The 20,790-nt window shown below is 50.0% G+C and overlaps 8 protein-coding genes across 8 annotated transcripts; 4 read left to right on the plus strand and 4 right to left on the minus strand.

Moving 5' to 3' along the window:
• Window positions 1–259: 259 nt before the first annotated feature.
• On the plus strand, window positions 260–1,494 carry BJY04DRAFT_200818 (uncharacterized protein). The gene is made up of 2 exons (XM_073712994.1): window positions 260–296; window positions 368–1,494. The coding sequence occupies exon 2, from the start codon at window positions 467–469 to the stop codon at window positions 1,355–1,357; it is 891 nt and encodes a 296-aa protein (XP_073565749.1). The 5' UTR covers window positions 260–296; window positions 368–466; the 3' UTR covers window positions 1,358–1,494.
• Window positions 1,495–1,537: 43 nt separating this feature from the next.
• On the minus strand, window positions 1,538–4,400 carry slx4. Its single transcript, XM_073708868.1, has 2 exons — window positions 3,498–4,400; window positions 1,538–3,441 (listed from the first exon to the last, which is right to left on the minus strand). The coding sequence occupies exons 1-2, from the start codon at window positions 4,263–4,265 to the stop codon at window positions 1,699–1,701; spliced, it is 2,511 nt and encodes an 836-aa protein (XP_073565750.1). The 5' UTR covers window positions 4,266–4,400; the 3' UTR covers window positions 1,538–1,698.
• Window positions 4,401–4,563: 163 nt separating this feature from the next.
• BJY04DRAFT_200820 (EKC/KEOPS complex subunit CGI121/TPRKB) lies at window positions 4,564–5,927 on the minus strand. The gene is made up of 3 exons (XM_073712995.1): window positions 5,422–5,927; window positions 5,239–5,361; window positions 4,564–5,187 (listed from the first exon to the last, which is right to left on the minus strand). The coding sequence occupies exons 1-3, from the start codon at window positions 5,578–5,580 to the stop codon at window positions 4,873–4,875; spliced, it is 597 nt and encodes a 198-aa protein (XP_073565751.1). The 5' UTR covers window positions 5,581–5,927; the 3' UTR covers window positions 4,564–4,872.
• BJY04DRAFT_200823 (Bax Inhibitor family protein) lies at window positions 5,928–7,287 on the plus strand. The gene is made up of 2 exons (XM_073712996.1): window positions 5,928–6,494; window positions 6,561–7,287. The coding sequence occupies exons 1-2, from the start codon at window positions 5,968–5,970 to the stop codon at window positions 7,042–7,044; spliced, it is 1,011 nt and encodes a 336-aa protein (XP_073565752.1). The 5' UTR covers window positions 5,928–5,967; the 3' UTR covers window positions 7,045–7,287.
• Window positions 7,288–7,319: 32 nt separating this feature from the next.
• BJY04DRAFT_210941 (alpha-amylase) lies at window positions 7,320–9,018 on the minus strand (the record flags this gene model as incomplete). Its single annotated transcript, XM_073714329.1, has 2 exons — window positions 7,320–8,081; window positions 8,128–9,018. 2 exons carry the CDS (start codon window positions 9,016–9,018, stop codon window positions 7,320–7,322), a joined length of 1,653 nt encoding a protein of 550 aa, XP_073565753.1.
• Window positions 9,019–10,055: 1,037 nt separating this feature from the next.
• BJY04DRAFT_223554 (uncharacterized protein) lies at window positions 10,056–10,861 on the minus strand (the record flags this gene model as incomplete). Its single annotated transcript, XM_073717726.1, has 2 exons — window positions 10,056–10,785; window positions 10,854–10,861. 2 exons carry the CDS (start codon window positions 10,859–10,861, stop codon window positions 10,056–10,058), a joined length of 738 nt encoding a protein of 245 aa, XP_073565754.1.
• A 1,029-nt stretch (window positions 10,862–11,890) lies between these two features.
• BJY04DRAFT_223555 (RBM8 family RNA-binding protein) lies at window positions 11,891–12,448 on the plus strand (the record flags this gene model as incomplete). The annotated part of the gene is made up of 2 exons (XM_073717727.1): window positions 11,891–12,139; window positions 12,221–12,448. The coding sequence occupies 2 exons, from the start codon at window positions 11,891–11,893 to the stop codon at window positions 12,446–12,448; spliced, it is 477 nt and encodes a 158-aa protein (XP_073565755.1).
• A 948-nt stretch (window positions 12,449–13,396) lies between these two features.
• BJY04DRAFT_150008 (putative glycosyl hydrolase) lies at window positions 13,397–15,389 on the plus strand. Its single transcript, XM_073708869.1, has one exon. It carries the CDS (start codon window positions 13,566–13,568, stop codon window positions 15,294–15,296), a length of 1,731 nt encoding a protein of 576 aa, XP_073565756.1. The 5' UTR covers window positions 13,397–13,565; the 3' UTR covers window positions 15,297–15,389.
• The last annotated feature ends 5,401 nt before the right edge of the window (window positions 15,390–20,790 follow it).

Consider the following 20,790-nt stretch of genomic DNA (forward strand, 5'->3'; position numbering starts at 1 on the left):
GGGCTGTAGTACCTCCGGCGCCTGCCCCTGCTGCTGCTCCCACAGTCACTACTCCTGCCCCCGCTGCTGCCACTATTGTTTCTTCTCCCCCTCCTCCTATCCTCACCTCGCCCCCTCCTCCCACTGCTTCTTCTACACCTGCTGGCACCCTTACGATTCTTGGTGCCGGATCGGATAGGAGCAATGGAACCAAGGAACAATGGGCTCGAGCAAGTATCGACGCAGATGACTGGATCAAAAGGAAGCTTACAAAGTCCCAGAATGAACCTCGATTCCCAAAATGTGATCGCTGCTCTGTGAGTATTCCCTTCCCACTCGTCCTTGGCTTTGTTTTATGTGTACTAATAGTCGATCTTTGACACCCTAGATAAACCGATGGAACTGCGATCAGGAACCTGGCAGATGCAGACTCTGTATATCCAAAGGCGTGCCGTGCACCTGGTCATGCAAGACTTGCCAAAGAAGCATGCTTAGGGCTATTGATTCGGGAGTTGTGTCTAGAGTGGATGAAGAAGGCATCAGACAAGAAGAACATGAATTACGCGAAAAGATTAGGCAGCTTGAAGTGCAACTTTACACTACTCAGGTTGAACTTTGTCGAGCATCAACTCCCGCCACCCAGGGTGCACACCCGCAGTCATCATCAAGAGATGATCCAAACGATCCACTCCATGGCCTAACAGCTGCAGAATGGCAAAAGACTGGGGACGCTCTTGTTGAACTAACACTCGAGAATCAGAAGCTTAAGGCAGACAATCACACCCTCCATTTACGAATTGCACAGCTTGAAACTGGGCTTCTTGAGGGGGGCAGGAAGAAAAGAAGAACAACAACACAAGTGCTAGCCGCGGGAGAGAGGTCAGATTCCAGAATAGTCGCCGAAACAGCAGGAGGAGCAGCAGCAGCAGGAGCAGCAGGAGCAGCAGTGCATGTAACGCCTGCATCGAATCCCACCGCAGCACCCACCCAACTAACCCCTGGTCAAAATCCATATATAGCAGTCCCTACTGGCCACTACAACCAGTTTACTAGAAGCACTGCTATGACGCTTCCTGGATGGACACAGCCGAAAGGTGGGCAGATATTGGATCTTACACAAGACCACTCGATGCAGTCTACACAGAACGTCCAGGAAACTCTTTCGCAGGAAGATTTGCTGAATCTTGCACAGAACGATCCGGACTTCTTGAGACAACTTCCACAAAGGGATCTGGACGTTTTGATGGAGACCGTACAGAATACTCCCAATGCCTACGAAGAAAGCGGCATTTGCACATTGATTATAGGCGCTCTCGCCCGCAATCAGGAAAATGCCCAGTCCGGTGAGCAAGAGGAGCGTTCCGACGGCCACCTTTAGTCGGCACATTGACCATAGTAAGTCCCTAGGTAATGGCCAGGTCTATTGACCGCTGACAGAGGCATTCACTGTGATGCCGAGATGGCAGATACAAAAAAGCAGCGTGCTTTACATTCAACTGATACATTCTTTAGAGCATAAACCTGAATTTCGTTTGTTCTGTTAACTCTCACAATACATACAATTCTTAAGGGTATACCGGTTATAACTCCAATCATGCAAGAAGTAGAACACCTAGATAGATATCGACCATCAACCAACCTACCAAAACTCCAACATATTCATCACTTCAAACCAAAGGCGACCAAAGAGACAAACCAAAACGAGGAGGGGAAAAAATTTCAGTAATGTCTTCCCGGCCTCTTGACCTTATAACAACAACAAATCCCCTTCGCCTCACACCACTCCCGAACAAATCCAGCTCCAACCTCCCGGTCCTCATCAACTGACCCGAGTCCCTCTGTATTCAGCCACGCAGTGAAATCCTCCAGAAAGATCGGGTCGTACATGAGAATCTTCTCATGCCAAGTTAGGCCTTTTTGTTTCCCCGCGGCGTTTGCGCGAGGTTGGCTGCGGACAGCTTTTGTGATTTGATCGGCGAGGTTCGGGCGTTGTGAGGGCGAAATACCGGGTTTTGTGCAGATAGAACTGGTGGGCATCCGTTTGTTTTGTCGTTTGTTGCGCTCAAGTGTTGACGGGGCCTTTGGTATTGGGCTTGAGGGGACTGTTGAAGTGAGTAATTCTGGCTTCTTTTGTGGTCGAGAAGGGAAGAGCCGGCTTGGGGACGGGGGGAACTCGTCTTCTGAGTCTTGGATTTCTTCGACGTCAATAAAGGAGTATGTAGATTTAGGTTGAGTGATTGCCTCTTTCATTGTATTGCTTGTCTCGCTGTCGGGCTGTTTTTGGGGCTTGGTGGGTAATCGTTGGCATTCGGCGACGAGGGTTCTTTCTGCGGTGGAAGACGAGGAAATGGCGGTTGTTGAGGTGGTGGTTATTTCCGTAATTGGCTCGGTGGGCTCTGCTAGAGGTTGCACTTCCAGTTTCTTTGGCTTTTCGACCTTCTGCAGCTTGGATGCTGCTGTTGTCAATGCGACCTCGGTGCGCTGTGGAACCTCATCTCCTTGCCCTCCATCATTGCCCGCTCCATAACTTGCCAACCAGCACTCCTTCAGAACTTCAATCATTCTTTTGCGGTTCTTCATTTCTTTCAATCCGAAACGCTTAATATCTCTAGCCAAGGTGGTATCTTTCCAATTATCGTAGTTAGGCATTTTACGCTTCGTTGCAACCCTCGGCTTGGTGGCTGCCGGCTGTTCGATGGGTTCAGTTATGGGCGCCGGTAGTTCCTCCACGGCAGAAGTATTTAACACAGCCGGCTCCTCAACGGGTAGTATATCACACTCGGTGCTCAGTGCGTCAACCTTGCCTGGTTCGTCATGTTTCTGATTCCCTCCATCACCATATTCGATGATGGCCTTAGGCGCTTCAGGCGTATCAAGCAAATCCACAACCTCCACTTCCACAAGCAATCCTTCAGCATCCCTAGCAGCGACGGACCACAGATTTTTTGGAGTTGCTAGCCGCGATAGCGCAGTAGACGGGTTAGTGTGGCTCAAATGACGGTGGAAATTTGATAAGGGTGCAGCTGTAATTTCTTTTTCCGACTCTAGGATTGCCCTCTGGGTGTCTCTCAGCAAGGTCGGTGAGTCTGCCCTCTCAAGCTGGCTACAGGTCCCAAACATAAGATCCTGTTGGTCTAACGATTTGACTGCTGCTTCTGGAGAGAGCAGGATTGTCCTCGGCACTTTGAACCCTGAACTTCCATCGGCAGACTTTTTTGATTTGCGAGCCTTCGGTTTCTGGACGGCGACGGGTGTTTGGCCTGCCGGTTCGCAGCCGGCGGCAGAGGCTTGTTGATACGAGGCCGTCACCCGAGCCGTCAGGGTTGTTAGTCGTTTGGCACGCTGCTTTGGTCTCTGGACTGGCTTAGATGCTGCAGGCGATTGCGAGGTCCTTTCGCCGTTAGATTGAGCATCGCTGTCCAGCGCTTTAGGCTTGAGAGGTATAACCCTAGATTCAACAAGCTATGTAGCCCCGAAGTTAACAAGAGCAACACAATGCATAGGAATAAAGTCATTACCTCTATACGCCGACGCTTGGTTGGACCGCTATCCGCAAGCACCTGAAGCCTGTCTGATGCAGCCACTCCTCCATCGTACTCGTAGCCGGAAAGCAATGTACCAAGACCAGGTTGCGAGCCTTCCGTGCCATCTTTGGCGTCCAAATGTATAGATGGCTGGACAGGGTCCTTACTCGGTGTCCAATCCAACCTCCTTTTCATGGCCGGTTCCAGATGTAGATCATCGCATTCACCGTCTTGCGCTTCGCCTTTTTCTTGAATTTGTTCGCGTGATTCTTTCGGTGGTACCTGACCATACAATGGTTTCGCGGCAGATACTTTCGACTTCACGGCCCCAGCTTTTCCAACCTTTCCTGTCAGTGTTTTGTTCTTCAGCTTCTCGCCTCCAGCTCCAGCATCTGCCTTCTTCCTTGTCCTCTTAGATTTCGATGCCGTAGATTCCTTGTTTCCTAGAACCTCTTGATCCACGTCACATCGCTTTGCCTGCTCGCCAGTTTTTGCCTTTCGAAGCTTTGGCGCCGTCTCTTTCTCCGAAGGGGCAGCATTCGAGTCGGTCCCGCTTTTCGTCTTCGGCTGCTCGCGATCCGAGGTGGCAAAAAATCGTGAGCGCAACGGAGGGCGGAACAGCTCAGAGGGTGAGGGCAATGGCGATGAGGACGCGGCGCATAAGAGTGTACTCTTCGTCCTCGCTATTGCGGGTGGCGGAGTGCAAACCGCATTATTCTCTGGCGAAGAGTCCAGCACGATGAGATCTGCAGTGGTCGCCATTGTGACGGCAAGCCGAGGCTGCACGCTGGTGGGATCATATGTGTAATCAGTAGTGCGACAGATTGTGTGGTTCCATGTTGCAGACTCTTGCGATAATATGTGCAGGTACAGAGTACTTGAGAAGTTGAGGAAGTCGAGGAGCTACGATAAAGGTCGCCACCGATAAGGATGTCTTGGCAGGGACACAGGATTGCCGTTTTGGGATGATCATTTCGTAGACCAGGCAACCGCTATAAGATACAGAGTGCGAGACTCTCGATTCGATTAACTTAAGCAACTCTAGTAGATATGAATATCATTCTGTTTGTTATACTGTAGTCTGCATATAGCTAGCTCCATGCGTTTGTCAGAGTACGGATGTGAGCAAGCCGGCTATATATAGTTTGTGACCCCACTGTTAATCGCGCAACCGGGGACGATCAGAAGCAATGTGTGGCATAAAGCAGGAAGCTACCGCTACCACAAGCCTTAGCCAGTGAGTTAAGAGCCGTGTCGTAGTTAGCCCTTGCGATTAAGCTGGACAAACCCCTCCGACGGCGGCGGAATTGCGGTGCGAGCAGGACGTGGTGAAAGCAGTAGGATGGCTATCTCAACGTCATGCAGGAAATCAGGTTGCTCCACGCAGTGCGATGGCTCCTAAGACAGAAAGCTCAAGCCGTCTCTTTTCCTCAGAAGCAGTGCCGTTCATCTGACCTGATGAGGTAGAAGGCAGAGAACCGAGCTTGTAAACCTTCTTGATCTTGCCTATATCGGAAATTCCTGACAATGCCTCATCATCCAAAGGCAGGGGTGCCCCCTCGACGTTCTGTGCCAAGTGTGCAGCGACAGTCTCATGGGTTATATCAGGCGTAACCGAAACCTTGACCACTAGCAGATTACTTGTGCTGTCGCTAATTCCGAACTTGCGAAATGAATCGGCGATCTATCGTTGGTTAGCGGGAAATCGTATACTCGTTCGCGGCAGTCAACGCACGTTATTCGTGGGGCTGAAGGAAAAGACGATTTCGGAATGGATGTTTCGAGACTTGAGGCGTTCATTTTGATAGTCATTGACAGCACGGAAGACAGCGGCGAGGGCGTGTGCACGAGACAGAATCTAACTCTGGGATAAGCGGAATGAATCGACCAATAAAAGATAATGAACACGCAAACATACCATACTGGCATCGATAAAAGCATATTCAAAATCTGTATTAGCTGAGAGAAGCTGCTGCCGCAAATAAGAAGCATTCTGTACGTCCTTGTAGAGGGCAGCGTGGACAGCGAGCGAAGATGGGAGGTGGGGTAGATCGATTGTTTCTAGAGTGGGAGACATAGTGGCGGCGCTTGGGTGTAATGGTATAACGGAATGAATTGGATGAGTCGTGTTCAGTCAATCGATGTAAAGCTCTTAAGTTGGAGATTTGGAAGGGAAGCCGACCGATATCACCGGCGAGCTTTTGCTATGAAGCCTTGCGATCTAAACCCAACGATGATGGATCGCCGGAGTTAACAGTTACCCAAAAGTTATAGCCGAGGCTGAGTCAGTTCTGCTGCATAACTAACTATCACATGACCGCTTCACTTCTCGAACGTTCGGGTCACCGTAGTCAGCAAGTGATATCACTGGTCGCAAGGATCCTTTATTAACCTCAGAAGCTCTCGCCAGCGAAGCTCTTTTCATCGTCTGGATATCCATTGGCATCACATCGCCCTCATAGTCATGGCGCTCTTCTTACGACGCCCCTTTGCCGTACCGGCAGCTCTCCGCCAGGTGCCTAAGGCCGCAAACAACGCTCGCTTCATCCACAGCTCTCCCATCAAGCCAGCTCAACCGAAGCCTATCAACCCCGCCTCTTCGACGATTTTCGCAAAGTCCCGGCAGACATTTCAGAATGCTTTCCGCCGCACGTATATGCAGCAGTCCTACACCGTGCCCGAAGGCAACACGACCCAGAAACTCATCTATGGCGCAGCACTCGTTGGTGGAACTATCTTAGCGACAAACTTTATCTTTAACCGGGAGACAAGAGAAGACGGTGGAATGCCTCATTACGAACGGTCTTACCTGAACGAAACCTTCATGCACACTGGACTTGGTATCGGAATTATTGGTGTTGCTGCTAGAGCTCTGCACCAAAGCGGATGGTCCTACCGTCTTATGGCTGCAAACCCTTGGCTTGTTGCTGGTGTTGGTCTTGTGTCTAGCATCGGATTCATGTTTGGAACACGGGCCACCTCTCCGGATAAGTAAGTCTATATCAACTCTTGACCCACCCGAGTCGAGCATCACCTCAGTATCTGACTATTTTCTAGCTACGTCATGAAGTACGGTCTCTGGGCTGGTTTCAACCTCACCCAGGCTGCCCTCCTTTCGCCTCTTATGTTCATGCACCCGGCTCTCCTCGCTCGCGCTGGTCTCTATACCGTTGGAATGATGGGCTCGATCGCTTTCGTTGGCGCTACCGCTAAGCAGGAAAAGTACCTGTACCTCGGTGCTCCTCTTCTTGCCGGTGTGACCATTGTCGCTCTCTCCGGACTTGCTCCTCTCGTCATCCCCTCCACCGCCACCCGTGCCCTCATGTGGTCTGAGAGAATCTGGTTGTATGGTGGTCTTGCTGTTTTCGGTGGGTTCACTCTCTACGACGTTCAGAAGATTCTTTACCACGCCCGCATGTCCGAACGAGGCCTTCTTCGCAGGGATGTTGTCAACGAGTCCATCAGCCTCGAGCTCGATTTCATTAACATCTTCATCCGCATGGTCCAGATTCTGGCCCTGCGCAACTCAAACCGCAAGTAAAGCTTTCGAGTTTGAGTTTTAAATGCGACGCTGAAAGATGGCGCGTACTGTATTGCTTATTTGCTTGGGATGTTCTATTACGGTGCTATAGTTTCCTTGGGGTCTTTTTTCTTATGTAAATAACCTTTGCAATTTGTCTCGTTGAGAGCTCGGTGTGTCTGTTGATCCAAAGAGCGGTAGTTGAAATCTCCACTCAAATTAGCAGCGCAAACAAATAGAGAAATAAAATATAATCTCTCTGGATTAAAGAGTCTTGTGATACACATTTGAAACTATTAATTGCGAACCATGTTGGCCGAGAAAAGAAAGCTCGAGTACGTTTCAACCAGAGCATGACTAAACGAAATCAGCCCTAACAAACCCCAACCCAGAACCACCCAACTCCACACCCAGACCTTCTCAAAAGCACCCATTCCCCCTGAGGCCGCCGCCCTCTCACTCGCCTTCTCATCCACAGTCGGAGGTGAATACGAAGTATTTAGGAAATCCACGTAATTCACCCTCCCTCCGGGATACCCACAAAGCCCACTCCCCCGCATTAAGTTCTCCGGAAACAACACCCTCGGCTCACCCTTATCCATGTCCAGCCTCAATTCCCCCATATCATTAACCGTCCAAGTTTTGCAACTGAGCACATCTACAACCACATAGTCTGGCTGATACCCATTCATCATGCGGATCTTGTATGCGCCGCTATCGCTGCCTTGTGTGGAAAGGACCATGACGATTTGTCGTCCTTCGCGGCCCTTGCGGAAGGCCATCTCAGAGGATCCGCGGTAGATGGGGTAGGTTTTGTAGGAAGGGTAGTAGGTGGGATCGAGTTGGATTGCGTGCTTGCGGATTCTGTTGAGGGTTGATATGTGTTTGTAGAGCGGGGAGGAGGTGTTGTATTGTGAGGGCCAGAGGGGTTCGCGGTTGTAGGGATCGTGGGTGCCGGAGAAGTGCTGTTCTTGGCCTTGGTAGATTATGGGTATGCCGTCAAAGAGAAGGGTGAACGTTAGGATATTCTTGGCGAGCTGGCGAGGCGGAGAGAGAGTCTGTTAGAGGGTTGTTGTGGTTGAATTAGATGAGATAGTGACTTACGGTGAGGTCATCTTTCATGCTTGCGAAGCGGGCAATATCATGATTCTCGGAGAATACTGTGAGTGCTGTTATGTCGGGACAGCTGTTTTTCATCACTTCAACCTGGTTGGGGAGTGAGTCTGTGTTGCCGAGAGTGAAGGCGTCGAGGAGGGCAAAGTAGATGGGATAGTTGGTGACGCTGGTCATGTAGTTGTGGTAGCCGCAGATGATGTCGACGGAACGCTCGTAGACTTCGCCGAACATGAATATATCTGCGGCTTCTTCGAATTGGGGGAGGAACTCTGGTGTGACGTGTTTGGCTGCGTCGAGGCGGAGGCCGTCGACTGAGTATGTCAAAATCATCTCTTGAATCCACATGTTCAGTAATGTTTGGACTCGATCGTCTTCTGTCTTCAGGTCTGGAAGTGCAACAATGTTATCTCCGGTCCAGCAGTACTGAGACTGGGGGTAGTCATTCCAGTCGGTGATCTTGCAGTAACTGTGATAGAAGTCTGGTTTGTTAAAAGGATTGAGCGCCGTGTAGTTGACATCCTTTGCCGGGTCGCCACCGTTTGTGGAGAAAGCCATGTTATTTATGACGGTGTCCATCATGAGAAACATGCCTCGGTCATGAAGAGCTTGACTCAGATCCAGCAGGTCCTCATGAGTGCCAAAATGTGGGTTGAGGGCGTACATGTCCTGGATCCAATAGCCATGGTACGCCTCGCCGTAAGCGATTCGTTCTTCGACGTTCTTGACAATTGGCGATATCATAACAGCGTCGAAGCCCATTTCTTGAATGTAGTCGAGTTGCTTGATTGTCCCTTTCCATGTCCCACCGCAGTATAGGCCTTCTGTCAGATTGCATGCGTGTGTAGTTGAGCCGTCGGTGCGAGCGAATCGATCGGTCATTGTTTGGTAGACTGATCTTGTCTTCCAGGCATCAATGTCTGCTGCGAGCAGCGACACTGGTAGCGTCAGAAGCAAACCGGCGTACAGACATTGCAGCAATGAAGTGCAAAACGTCATTTAGGTTATGGTGATTGGGGGATTGTAAAATGGGTGTATAGGATCAATAACCGGTAGTAGGAGAAAAGTGAACGAGCTGAAGGACATTCATGAAAACGAGATGTAACGAGCGGTACGAGCGGGTATTCCAAAGCAAAGAGTGAAACAATTGTCTTTCTAGACGTTTGGAAGATTTACAGGAGAATATGAGTGCAAGATCAAAAGTGACACGAGGGTCTCAAAAGAAAAGACAGAGCCAGCTTAGCAGGGGGCTCTTGGAGGGCCAGGAAATGCATTGGCCTGGATGGTGATAGGGATAGAACAATCCTTCTTTTTTTTTCCCTCGAAGGGAGGGGCAGAAGCTTAAGGTATAGTCAAGTGCACCCATCTCGGTGTTGTGAAAAGGCTTCGTGCGTCAATATAAGATCCAGGCTGCAGAGTGGAAGCATGTATCCACTCGAGCTACTAATTTTGTGAATGAACTCGTTTTTTGGAGTAGACTACTAATTAACCAGGTAGTTCGATTTACAACTCTTGACAATCTGCGGGGAAGGGATGGGGAACAGGGAGGTGGTAGCAGTACCATGCAAGGAACACAAGGTGAAGACTACTGCAAGGGGCCTCAAAGAAGATACCATTCAAGACTCGGATCAAATATACACTGGCTTGGAAGGAGCAATTGACTGCCCGCTCACATTATTACTCCCCCAGATGCAATATCGACAGTTATGAGTCAGTCTTCTTCCATTGACCATTGAGTGCCATTCCAAATCACAAACATCAGTCATCAATCGTCCATCATGCAGTCTTCAAAACGTCTTTCTCATGTGTATTCGAGGTGCAAAATGCCTACAGAATGCCAATCCGATGAAAGAATACAAGACGATCCTGAAGCTTCCAGCTTCTGAGAGCAGAAACTGACAGTCCAAACCCATAGATGCCTAGACCACCGGACGATGCTCGAAGAGGTGTGCATGCTTCTGAAATTCCTTCCTCGCAATCTTCTTCTTCTCCATCAAATACAGCTTGTCCTCCTCTTCCGCAGAAGTCACCGGGGAGGGGGGCGCATCTTCCTTCGGCATTATCTCGCTTTCAATGGCGCTCCAATTCAAGCCTTGAACAGTCTGTTTCATCCCCAGTCGCAACATATGGCAGTAGTTCTCCGGTGAAATCCGCTTGAACGTCTTCAAAATCAGCGCAGCCGTCCTCCAGCCCTTGATGCGTTCTCTCGGCAGCAAGAGTTGAAGGTGCTGCTCCGTCCAAGTGCAGTTGTAAAAGTTGTTGTACAGCTTGCTATCCACTCGGTTGGGTGAAAATCCTTGGAATTTCTCCCTGTACTGCAGTTTGTTTCGGCCCGATGCAATGCAGAACGAGCTGCGCATGCGCAGAGACAAGAGAAGCGACATGTTCGGGAGGCCCTTCAGGTTCTCAAAGTGCCACATCTTCGAGTCGAGCGTGAGGTAGATGGTATAGGCTGCCTTAGGTGTACCTGTATCGTCGACCTTCTCGCGCAGGGTCATCGAGTTTTCAATCAAGTTGAACACAACATCGAGCTGGGCTCCGGGCTGGTCAAGGCGACAGCTCCCCTCTGACTTGGTGCCAGTCAGAACGAGTTCCAGTTTCTGAAAGGGCTTCTCTCGAGGTGGGTGGCAGAAGCATCTGCGATCGTCGCTGAGGGAAGGACATTTATGAGTGTTTTGTCTGATAGGGCTGGAATCTCCAGGACGGCAAAGACTCACCACAACATGTTGCAACTCGAGCTTTAGATACCTTCAGGAGAATAACTAAATGGCAAGAAGAGGACTTGGGTATGCATTGGGAGGAGTGAGAAAATGAGGAGTGCTTTTTAACACACTGTTACTGTTTTCTGAGGCAACTGAGTGTCAACACATTCACTAATGAGCACTTTATTTATCATCCCCTTTTAGGTGTACACTGCAGTGGATATTCATGCATCCGGTCATCATTTTATCTTACTGTACGTATGAGGAAAACCATCTTCACCATCTTACAGCTCAGGAACTTCAAAAGCTGAAATGTTAAAGATCGAATGTATGTAGCTACTCAAGGAGCACTTGCGTTTTCTCTTCTGCTTGGTGGAAACACTGCAGCAGAGACTTAAGCCGTACACCTTCTTAGCGAGTACAAAACTGTAGTAACTCTCAGAGTATTGTCATTAGATCCTTGCTGTACACATCAATAGTAGTTCTGGGTGGCTAAGGACCTCGAGACTCTGGTAGGTCTGATCTGCTGCTATCTCAATGGCCTCGGCTTTCGCTACACACGTAACTTTCTTCAGTGAAGGAAACTTGGGAATGTAACTAGCTCTGTATGGTTATCATCAGCGAGCCCCGATTGAAATCAACATAAGATACAGAGTTGATTGCTTGTTAGCGGCGGAAGTGTGCTGAATGTATAAATATATCACAGCATTGAAGAAGCAAAAGTCTCTTTCACCGCGAACCTCGATCGAAAAGCCATCATACTTAGTAACTCTCACTCTTGCCCAAGTTTTCAGCATATATCTTGCGCTGAGCCGACTTGATTATCAAGTCTTCTTTCATTGTGCTTTTTGGAGGTATGTACACGCATTTATGAGGGCCAAGTAGATGTATGCGATTACATAATCCAACCAAAGCTTCAGGTTGCTCAGGCGTCAGATCCGTCGCAATCTCAACATCCCTTATTCCGTATGATATTGCCTGTCAACTCACCTCCCTAACTCTACGTTCCTTGCACTTTGCCATCGAAGCTCTTTCTCACCTATCTTGCCAGCATGTCTGGGGAAATGGAAGTTGATCCCCCTATCTCGCCCGAGCAAGCGCCCGAGCCACAAACTACCGGCGGCACCGATCCACGAACACAATCTGGGGCTGTTGCCGTGCGCAGTATCGAAGGATGGATTGTGATCGTTACGAATATTCACGAAGAAGCGTCTGAAGAGGATGTGACAGATCTTTTCGCAGAGTACGGCGAGATCAAGAACTTCAGTCTGAATCTCGACCGCCGAACGGGCTACGTGAAGGTAGGATTGAACCGCCGCCCTTTTCAGCCACCTCAATGAGGCGAAATATTTTCTCACAGCCGCTGAATTCTTTGTACACAGGGATACGCCTTGATTGAGTACTCAACCTTGCCGGAAGCCTCTGAAGCCATCAAAGAATTGAACGGATCTAAGCTGCTTGACCAAACAATCGAAGTTGATTTCGCATTCGTCCGACCTCCACCATCTAACAAGGGGAAATCCGGAGGAAGAGGCGGTCGAGGTGGAAGAAACCGCAGCAGGAGCCGTGACCGAAGCCGGAGCCCTGGGGCTGAGAACGAGAGGGATTAAAATCAATATGATCTATTTACCGTCCTTGCAATGCGATGAAATGAGCCACTCGCCTTCTTTGCTCGCCCAACGCCCTAGTTTTGTTTTCTCCCTTCGGACGGCCACATTCGGCGCTTGCGGCATGATAATGTTGGTTACGAGTTTCGGGCCAGCCCAAAGGCGCTACGCAGAGAGCAAAAGGCAACTATAAATAACTGCCGGCAGTATCCCTGGGGTCTCTCAAAACAGACTCAGATGTCCAAGTTGGGAGGATTTCCTTGGGCATACTCGCCGGCGTCGTGTACAAAGATTGGTGTGGTAAGACTAGGATGGCTTCTTGATGTCTTTCCTTGGTCTCGCTAACAAGCGCATAGAAACACCGATCTTAGTTGCCATGGATATCAAACTGTTTAGAGCACCTTGCTGTTAGTATTCTATTCCCCGCATGACTTACACACAACCATACAAAGTGTGTCGTGTGACCTATAGATGTGGCTTTTTTTTTTCTGGGTCAGTGCACGCGTTCATGCGAACATACGAGAGGCTTGTAGTGAGTTGAGTGCAGCTGATGATTTGCTCATACTCGAATGCATCTTCTCGGCGGATTGCCCGCATTTTGGATGAATGGCGCACTGGACTACCCCATACTTTGGTGCGTAGGCGCGTGACGTTATCGCCAAGCACAACCGAGTGAGTTGGGTGGATGTAAACGTAGAGCATGTCGTGAAGGGCAGAAGATAGTTGCGCTTCAATTTAATAATATACTTGTCCTTGATACAAAAGCGACGGAGCATCAGCATTCATCGCGTCAGGCGGTGCATTCCAGTGACGTCGGGCAAACAGCAGGGACGGGAAGGGACTCGACCGACTCCAACGTTTCTCCCCGCTTCTCGCATTTCAATCCCACCCACCTCCACTTTCTGCCCTTCCTCGATGCATGACGGGCCCAGGGCAATGCATGAGATATGTGAGATTCCCCTGACCGGACGCGAATCACCTTCTTTCTCCTCTCCTCTATCTTTCCTCAATCTCAAATCTATTCGGTCTTCTCCGTTCTCATCCTCATCCTTAGCTGATGACATTGGTATCTCGCCAGTTGGTGCGCTTGACGAGAAGATTCGCACAGTGTTAGCCTACAATGGCACCGCTTCTTAGGGCACTATGGAGCCTCCTATTGTTACGCTGTTTGACTGAATCACACGCGCGAATACTCTCCCAGGGCGAACTGCCGCAAGCACAGATCCATGATGACAAGCTACAATCGCCGTTGACCCCGAGCCAATACAAGGACACACTTCGTGATCTGATACACGCCATCGATGTGATGCAGGATGAATGGTTTGTCCTATGGGAGGGCACTTGGCCGACCGGCAATGATTGGACTAGGGCTGTACATGGGACGCACGTGTCAGCCACCCTCGCTGCATTGAGTGCCACTGCAGACGATGAACAGTTGGAGAGTCTGTTCAGTGATGACGATGATGACGGCGAAAAAGAAAATCGCGCTACGCAGAACTCCCTGGCCCTCGAGAACCTTGTCAGCCACTTTTTCGCCCAGGTTACGACATTCTACTTTGGCGAGAATGCTTTTGCTCTTCGGAACCAAGCTTTTGATGATATGTTGTGGGTTGTTCTGGGCTGGATGGAGAATATCAAGTTCCAATGGCTGCATTCGGATTTGCACTATCAGGATGCGAGGTCAACAGGTGGACGCCCGTGGCATGGGAGACAGTTTCAAATACCGGCTGCACACCGGGTACGGATCTTCTACGAACTGGCATCAGAAGGGTGGGATACAACTCTCTGCGGAGGCGGGATGATATGGAATCCGTATCTGGGTCCGTATAAGAACGCAATCACGAATGAGCTGTTCATCTCGGCTAGCATTGGGATGTATCTATACTTTCCCGGCGATCGCATCAATGACCCGTTCATTAACTCTGGCGAGGAGTCAGCGGACGGGCTGACTCATGACCCAGTGTATCTTCGCACGGCGGAAGAGGCATACAGATGGCTCAGACACTCGAACATGACCGGTATATTCGATCTGTATGCTGATGGGTACCACGTTCGTGGCTACCGCAACCCCAAAGAACCAGGGACTCGCAAGTGCGACGTACTCAACACAATGGTATATACTTACAACCAAGGAGTCATACTCAGTGGATTGAGAGGCCTGTGGCTGGCCACGGGTTCGGACGAGTACCTCACCGATGGACATGAGCTGGTCCAGAACGTCCAGAGGGCAACTGGTTGGCCTAATATATACGATCAGCACTGGAAGGGTCTAGGCCGTGCAGGGATTATCGAAGACACATGCGACTCGAAAGGCGACTGTTCCCAAGACGGACAAACTTTCAAGGGTATCTTCTGGCATCACTTTGCGGAGTTCTGCCGGCCGCTTCGTCCGCAGGAGGAGCGCTTCCTCAAGTCGCAATCCTGGGCGCAGGACAAGGGCTTCGAACGCGCTTTCGGGGTCCATCAAGCATTGTGTAGCACGTACCGTCCCTGGATCGAGCACAATGCTCACGCTGCCCTGATCACAAGAAATGAGGACGGCAAGTTTGGTACGTGGTGGGGTAGAAGGTACCGCGAGTTTGATGACAACTCTGCTGCCTCCCATGACAGTCCACTACCCCATGGGGCGACAGACTACCGCAACCACCCCGATTCGGTCCCGCCATTCTGGTCAATGAACGCGACAGCACTAGCTTCAGAGAAAGCAGAGCCCCAGGACAAACAGCCAGAATACAATGATCGCGGCAGGGGACGCACCGTAGAGACGCAGTCGGGCGGCGTTGCAGTCCTCCGCGCCCTCTTACAGTGGAAGTCAGCCCCATCCTTGCAGGGCGATTTTGTGGATATATGAGAGTGACATGAGCATGAGCATGAGCATGAGCATGAGCATGAGTGTAAACTTGGAAGGTGACTTTGGATTTGGAAACCCATACCATACCCACTCCAGCTAGTCCTGGACTCAATAGTAGACACTAGAATATTCTTACATTACGTGGCACGCTGTTTTCTGGTACTACACTGGCTCTATTATTCTTTCATGAACCAAGAACGATCTACATATCGCTCGCAGTCATTACCAACCATCAACCAATTGCTATGCACGATTTTTCTCGCTCCAAGACCAAGAACTTCACCTCCATCTCTTGTAGACGTAGAGACCTCTTCATCGAAAGCTCGAAACTCTCGCAGTTCGTTGGTCCGGAATAACCCGCCCAAGGAATCCGCCCTGCTGGTCGGATCCTTTAGTCCCTCGAGCTATGCTGCTCTGAGTTAGAGATGGGGGGGTGATCGCGGATACACGGTAAGTAACAATGGGGACGAGTAAACGGAGATCCAGGAGGGGATACAAGTAGGCTGTACAGTAGGTAATATTGGAATTATTGGAGTAGTGAGTGAAGGAATTTACCAGATATTCGTGGTTCTCGTATCCAGTTGCTGGTTGGGTCGTCAATTGTACTTACATCTAACTACTTAAAAAGCCTGAAGGAGCTTCACTTCCAATACAAAACTTCGACTCCACAGCAACTGCCATCTCATCTCTCCAATCCTCCTTGATCCATCTGCACCTGCACCTGCATCGGATATCGGTCCCCGCTTGGGTCCATACAGTGAATGGGATTCCTGATTAGTATTCCGGGTTTTCGGATCTCATGCTCCAGTCGTAGTTCCTGGGCTTGACCGACTTTGTTACTCTACTTCAATGGCTATTTTACCAGAAGAGCGAGGGATCACTGAAAGAGTAAGCTGGGCTCACCTCAGCGGCATCTGCAGCCTCCGAGTTTTCGACCTCGAAACTGGACTTGAAGCAGTCGTCGAGTCGTTGCACAGAGCGTTACAGAGGGAACCAGAGAGGGCCAATCACTGCAGCCACTACACGGCATGACAGCCAACACTGTCAGCCAATACTAGGCCCGTCTTGTTTTAAACCTCTGGGCTGTTTCAAACCAAACTACCGGAATAACATCTGCTGTCAGCCTTCAGTAGTAGTGTCAACTGTCAAGCTGTCAACGCATCGCATCGAAACAAAGACAGCTCTCCTGACTGTTGACATCAGCGACAGCTTGCCTGTGCAACGTAACTCAACTACTGGAATTGGCGCTGGGGTGGCTGCATCGCGGAGCCGGCTTTTGGATTCCGGTGTCTCCTCCCTTTCTGAAGTTTCAAACGGGTCTGGGGGATGGGTGACTTGGTAGGTTGGGAGAGTTTGATGTTTTCTTTGTTGTTTTGCTGTTCTTACTTGTGTGTTACCGCCAAAGTCAAGATCCAGGAAGAGTTCACAATGATGAAGTTTGGGGGGAGAATGGGTCGTTCCGTTTGGTACCTGAGGTCGGTCCCTGTTATCTTGCCCCTGGTCGGATGGAGTCAGCGTGCATAGGTAGGTACTGTACATTCTTTGCTGTCAGTCAAACCACCTTCAACATCAAGCCAAGAGTCAGGAGACACATCGGAGAAGATCGAAAGCTGAAAGAACAACTCGACCTCAGTCTCAGAGAAATTCCACCCTCGCTTCCATTCATGGTTGGCTGGAATTGATGTAGAGTAGGGCAACTGATTGGCTCTGTCGCTTCGCGCGTCTCGTATGTAATTCGAGTCGTCCTCGATGGTCAGATGGTGACATAAGAGCTGTTGGAAGTCCACGGGCGCTCTAGCGGATTACTGAATGGAGGGCTGAAGAGCCCTGAGGTGTACCGTATGTTTGCTTTTTCTGTGGTGACTGCGAGTCGTGCGGCGTTCACCGAGTTTTAGAAGAGCGGGATGGATTTATCTACTACTACCGGTCTCCAGAGGAACTGACCCTTCACCCTTGAAGAGGCCGGAGGAATTCTGATAAGCCGCTGCTTGCGGACAAGATCCAATAATTGGTCGAGTGCTGTTGCATTTGCATGGACATTCCCCTCAGCCTTCAGGAACCGGGAAGACGGAGTTTCCATTAAGTTCAAGGTATCTTAGATGGTGCGATTGACGTTAACTTGATGGAGATAAGAGCCCAGCAGGTCGGGCGTTAAAGCCACATGCAGCGCCGGTGGGGGGTTTAGCAACGTGTATTATTCATTTCCGAGCAGGGTTCTTTGCGTCTCCTGCGACCTTATTATCATCCCTTTGTATTCGGGTTATACCGTTTATCCTCCATTCCTGACTTTGAAAGGGGGTTAAGCTAACTGACTGAGCCTGAGGACCGACGTATGAAGTGTATATAACCTTTCGGCTGTTCGCGATGTCAAGGTGGATATCAAGCGCACCTCTCCGCAACCGGCAATGTCTTGCTCGATCCAATGTGTTGCTGCAGGCGGAGGCCTCCGTCGAGGAAGTACTAGGTGACCCTCAGCCTTATGGACACAGGGTGTCAACATTTCGCGCGCCCTGGGATATCAAGCCAGGCCCCTGTCTGTCGGTTTATGCGCCTTGATGACTACATCTCGAAAATCATGCTTGACGTGAAGCATACGGAGTAACTATCAAGATCCATATCAAGATATCAAGGTGAAAGCAACAAACCGGATGACCAATGGCCAACTGGTAACTTGGTGGTGGGCAGCAGCCAATGGCTGGTTGCAGATCAGCACCGTTCTGAAGGTTCTTTACCGGCCGAACAGGGATGTTTGCATGATGAAATCATGAAGCAACAGAATACCTTGATTGCTTCAGCTTCAAAGCATGGTTGAATGGTTTCGAGTAAAACACAAGAACCGGATAATATTATTGATCATGGAGGGATTTGGAATCAGAATCACTTTGAAGAAAGACATTATTATTATGAGCTGAACCGTCAAAGTATGGAACCAGGAAATGAGGAATGGCTGGTGGAGTCTGCTCGCGAGTCACGCGGCGGCTGACCGGTACTAGTATGGTATCAGTGTAGGTACACCGTACAGTACTGGTACAGTTACTATGCAATGCCCATCATGATCGGTATTGTATAGTACTGTATTTCAGGCTCGTACTTTACAAAAGTAGTATGAGTTGTCCCCCTGATAGATCATAGAACTGGAACTATCGCGTCTGTTGCGCTTCAAGATGGTGACAGGAAGCAAAGGATCTATCAGACTTACTTGTGTGAGGCAAATATCCACCAGGACACATTGGCCGGCTGGAAAGGTGTTTCACCCGAGTCGTACCTGGTTTTGATATTATTGTCCTCATCGGTCACAAGCTACTCCTGACTCCTGTCGCCTTTCGTATATTAATGCGGGGGCGCGAGAACGGCTTCACCTCGTCCCAAACCTCAATAATGTCTTGGCTCTTCTCTTCGTCGTCAGCTCCATGCATCCATGTCTAATGTTGGAAGATTCAAACTGGACCCTGGTTGGCCGAGAATGTGATCCATGCCGTCCTCTCTTGTTTGAGAGGACGAACCCTCGTGTTTTCTGATGCGCTGTCGGCCAGGACAATAATAATGGATGCCAGCAAATTCACTATGTAATCCTAGAACCGTGACTTGTGAGAGCCTTTTCACTGGCTTTTTCGATAGCATTCTCTAGCTTAGTTTGCGGCAGGAAGCAGCCGGGGAAACGTTCCGGGAGTCTTCACCTGATGGGGCTCATGTACATTGACACCTCCTGTGCGCCTGCAGCTGTTCTCAGAAGAAACCACGATTCCACGATTTACTGCCCTGCCCCCTCCCCGAGCCCCCCCTTCTGGAAGTCAGGACTTAGCGGTGGGTGGACCTTCAAAGGTAGTCCTCGATCAGCTGCTTCTTTGTTGCCCCTATGGAGCCCTGTTAAAGAATGACGTAGTTCCTCGCCCCAAATATGGGGTGGTAGACTTTTGAAACATTTTGTGTTTCTGCCTCTGCCTCTCTCTTCATATCAAGGTCAAGCAGGCTGAGTTTGACTGCATCGATATTTCAGCTGCCGTGCTTGAAGAAGAACGAGTGATCTTCGACGATGGGGTCCGTAGACGACAGACCAATGGCCAATAGAAGGCCTTAGCCATGATGTGCTCTGCCGTTGCGATGCCAATCCTTCATTCGGTAACAATAATGCATTGGACAACTGATTTATGAACTGCCCTTCAAGGCCTAAATCGGTTGGTCCACTGCTGGAACCGCAAGGGAGCCCTCAGCCCAGGAACGCGAGAGGAAAATTCTGTCCCCTCTTGAGTCTCAAACCCCTTGACTATCGATCTTTGGTACCCGCCATTTTGGGTCGGGCATTTTGATAGCCACTGGCAGGCGCCTCCTGCACTACAGCCACTACTAGGGGGTTGGCGAGCTGCCATTTTAGAGTCCTTCTGCTGGAGCCTGGGGATGCAACACTCTAGCCAAGCAAAGGAAAACATTCGTGCATACCTTCCTTTCTTACTTATATCCCCAAGTTCCAACTCAAGTGATGTCCCGATGACGAGGGGATCGACATGCCGTTTCCTCCGAAGTACGGGGTAACCTTGAACAAAAGATTTATTGTAGCCGCTTGTCGAGTCAAGCGACAGATCAACCTGGTCAACCTTGAAACTTAAGGGCCACTATGCAGGCAGGAGATCGCCATAACGAAAGACGTTTGCTTGTCGGTGGGTCAGGCCGTGAGGACTCAGTCACTCAGGACTCCGTCACTCCAGGTCCCAGGAGCGTTCTGACTACGAAGGACTACTCCTGTTGAAGACTAAGAGCAGAGAGCTAGCTCTGTGGTGTCCCACCTGCCATCTGCCGTGTAATGTATTCCGGGCCAACTAGAGTGCATACAACCATCATTATTACCTGTTGCTCCTGCTACTCCTGCTGAATCAACTCTCGATGTTGATATTCCCATATTTTGAAGAATGCGCGAGAGAACTCGGTCGTCCGTCCAACTCCAATAACCCGATCGACATAGCGTGACCTCATTGATCCGTGAGCATGAGACCTTTATTTCAGCCACTCCGTAACCGAGAAAGATTGGCTGACGGATTGGCTTTTATTGACCCCATACTCTCAACGATCACCTCGGCAGGATCTCATTGGCGATGTTGGATGTTCGCCTGGAGAGGAGCTAAGGAATGTCATTTGCTCCTTCATTGTGCTTCCTCAGTGGTTGAAAGAGTGGAATTATTTGCCCCTTCTGCGGGAAGAGGAAGGCTGAAGGCGCAGCTTCTGGGAGACAGACATCCGACCGAACGATTGTGGCAACCCTCCGAGACGGAGTCAAGAGGCAAGAAATGATATTTAGCAAGACCGTAAGGCGAAACGGATTCCCCAAAATTTTCCTGCCGCATCGTCATCAGCGGTCTTGATCATCGTCTTGCGTAGATGATGAGGATCACCGTCCATCCCCTGGAAAGCGAACTCCTGTTGGTTAACTTTTGCTCGCCCCTCTCACCTCGCTGTTGTCGAACCAAGGGGCAAGAGTAACAGTTACAATCCTGGTACGCGA

The sequence above is a fragment of the Aspergillus karnatakaensis genome, assembly GCF_047715665.1.
Source record: "Aspergillus karnatakaensis strain CBS 102800 unplaced genomic scaffold BJY04scaffold_74, whole genome shotgun sequence".
In the NCBI taxonomy this organism is placed as follows: domain Eukaryota; kingdom Fungi; phylum Ascomycota; class Eurotiomycetes; order Eurotiales; family Aspergillaceae; genus Aspergillus; species Aspergillus karnatakaensis.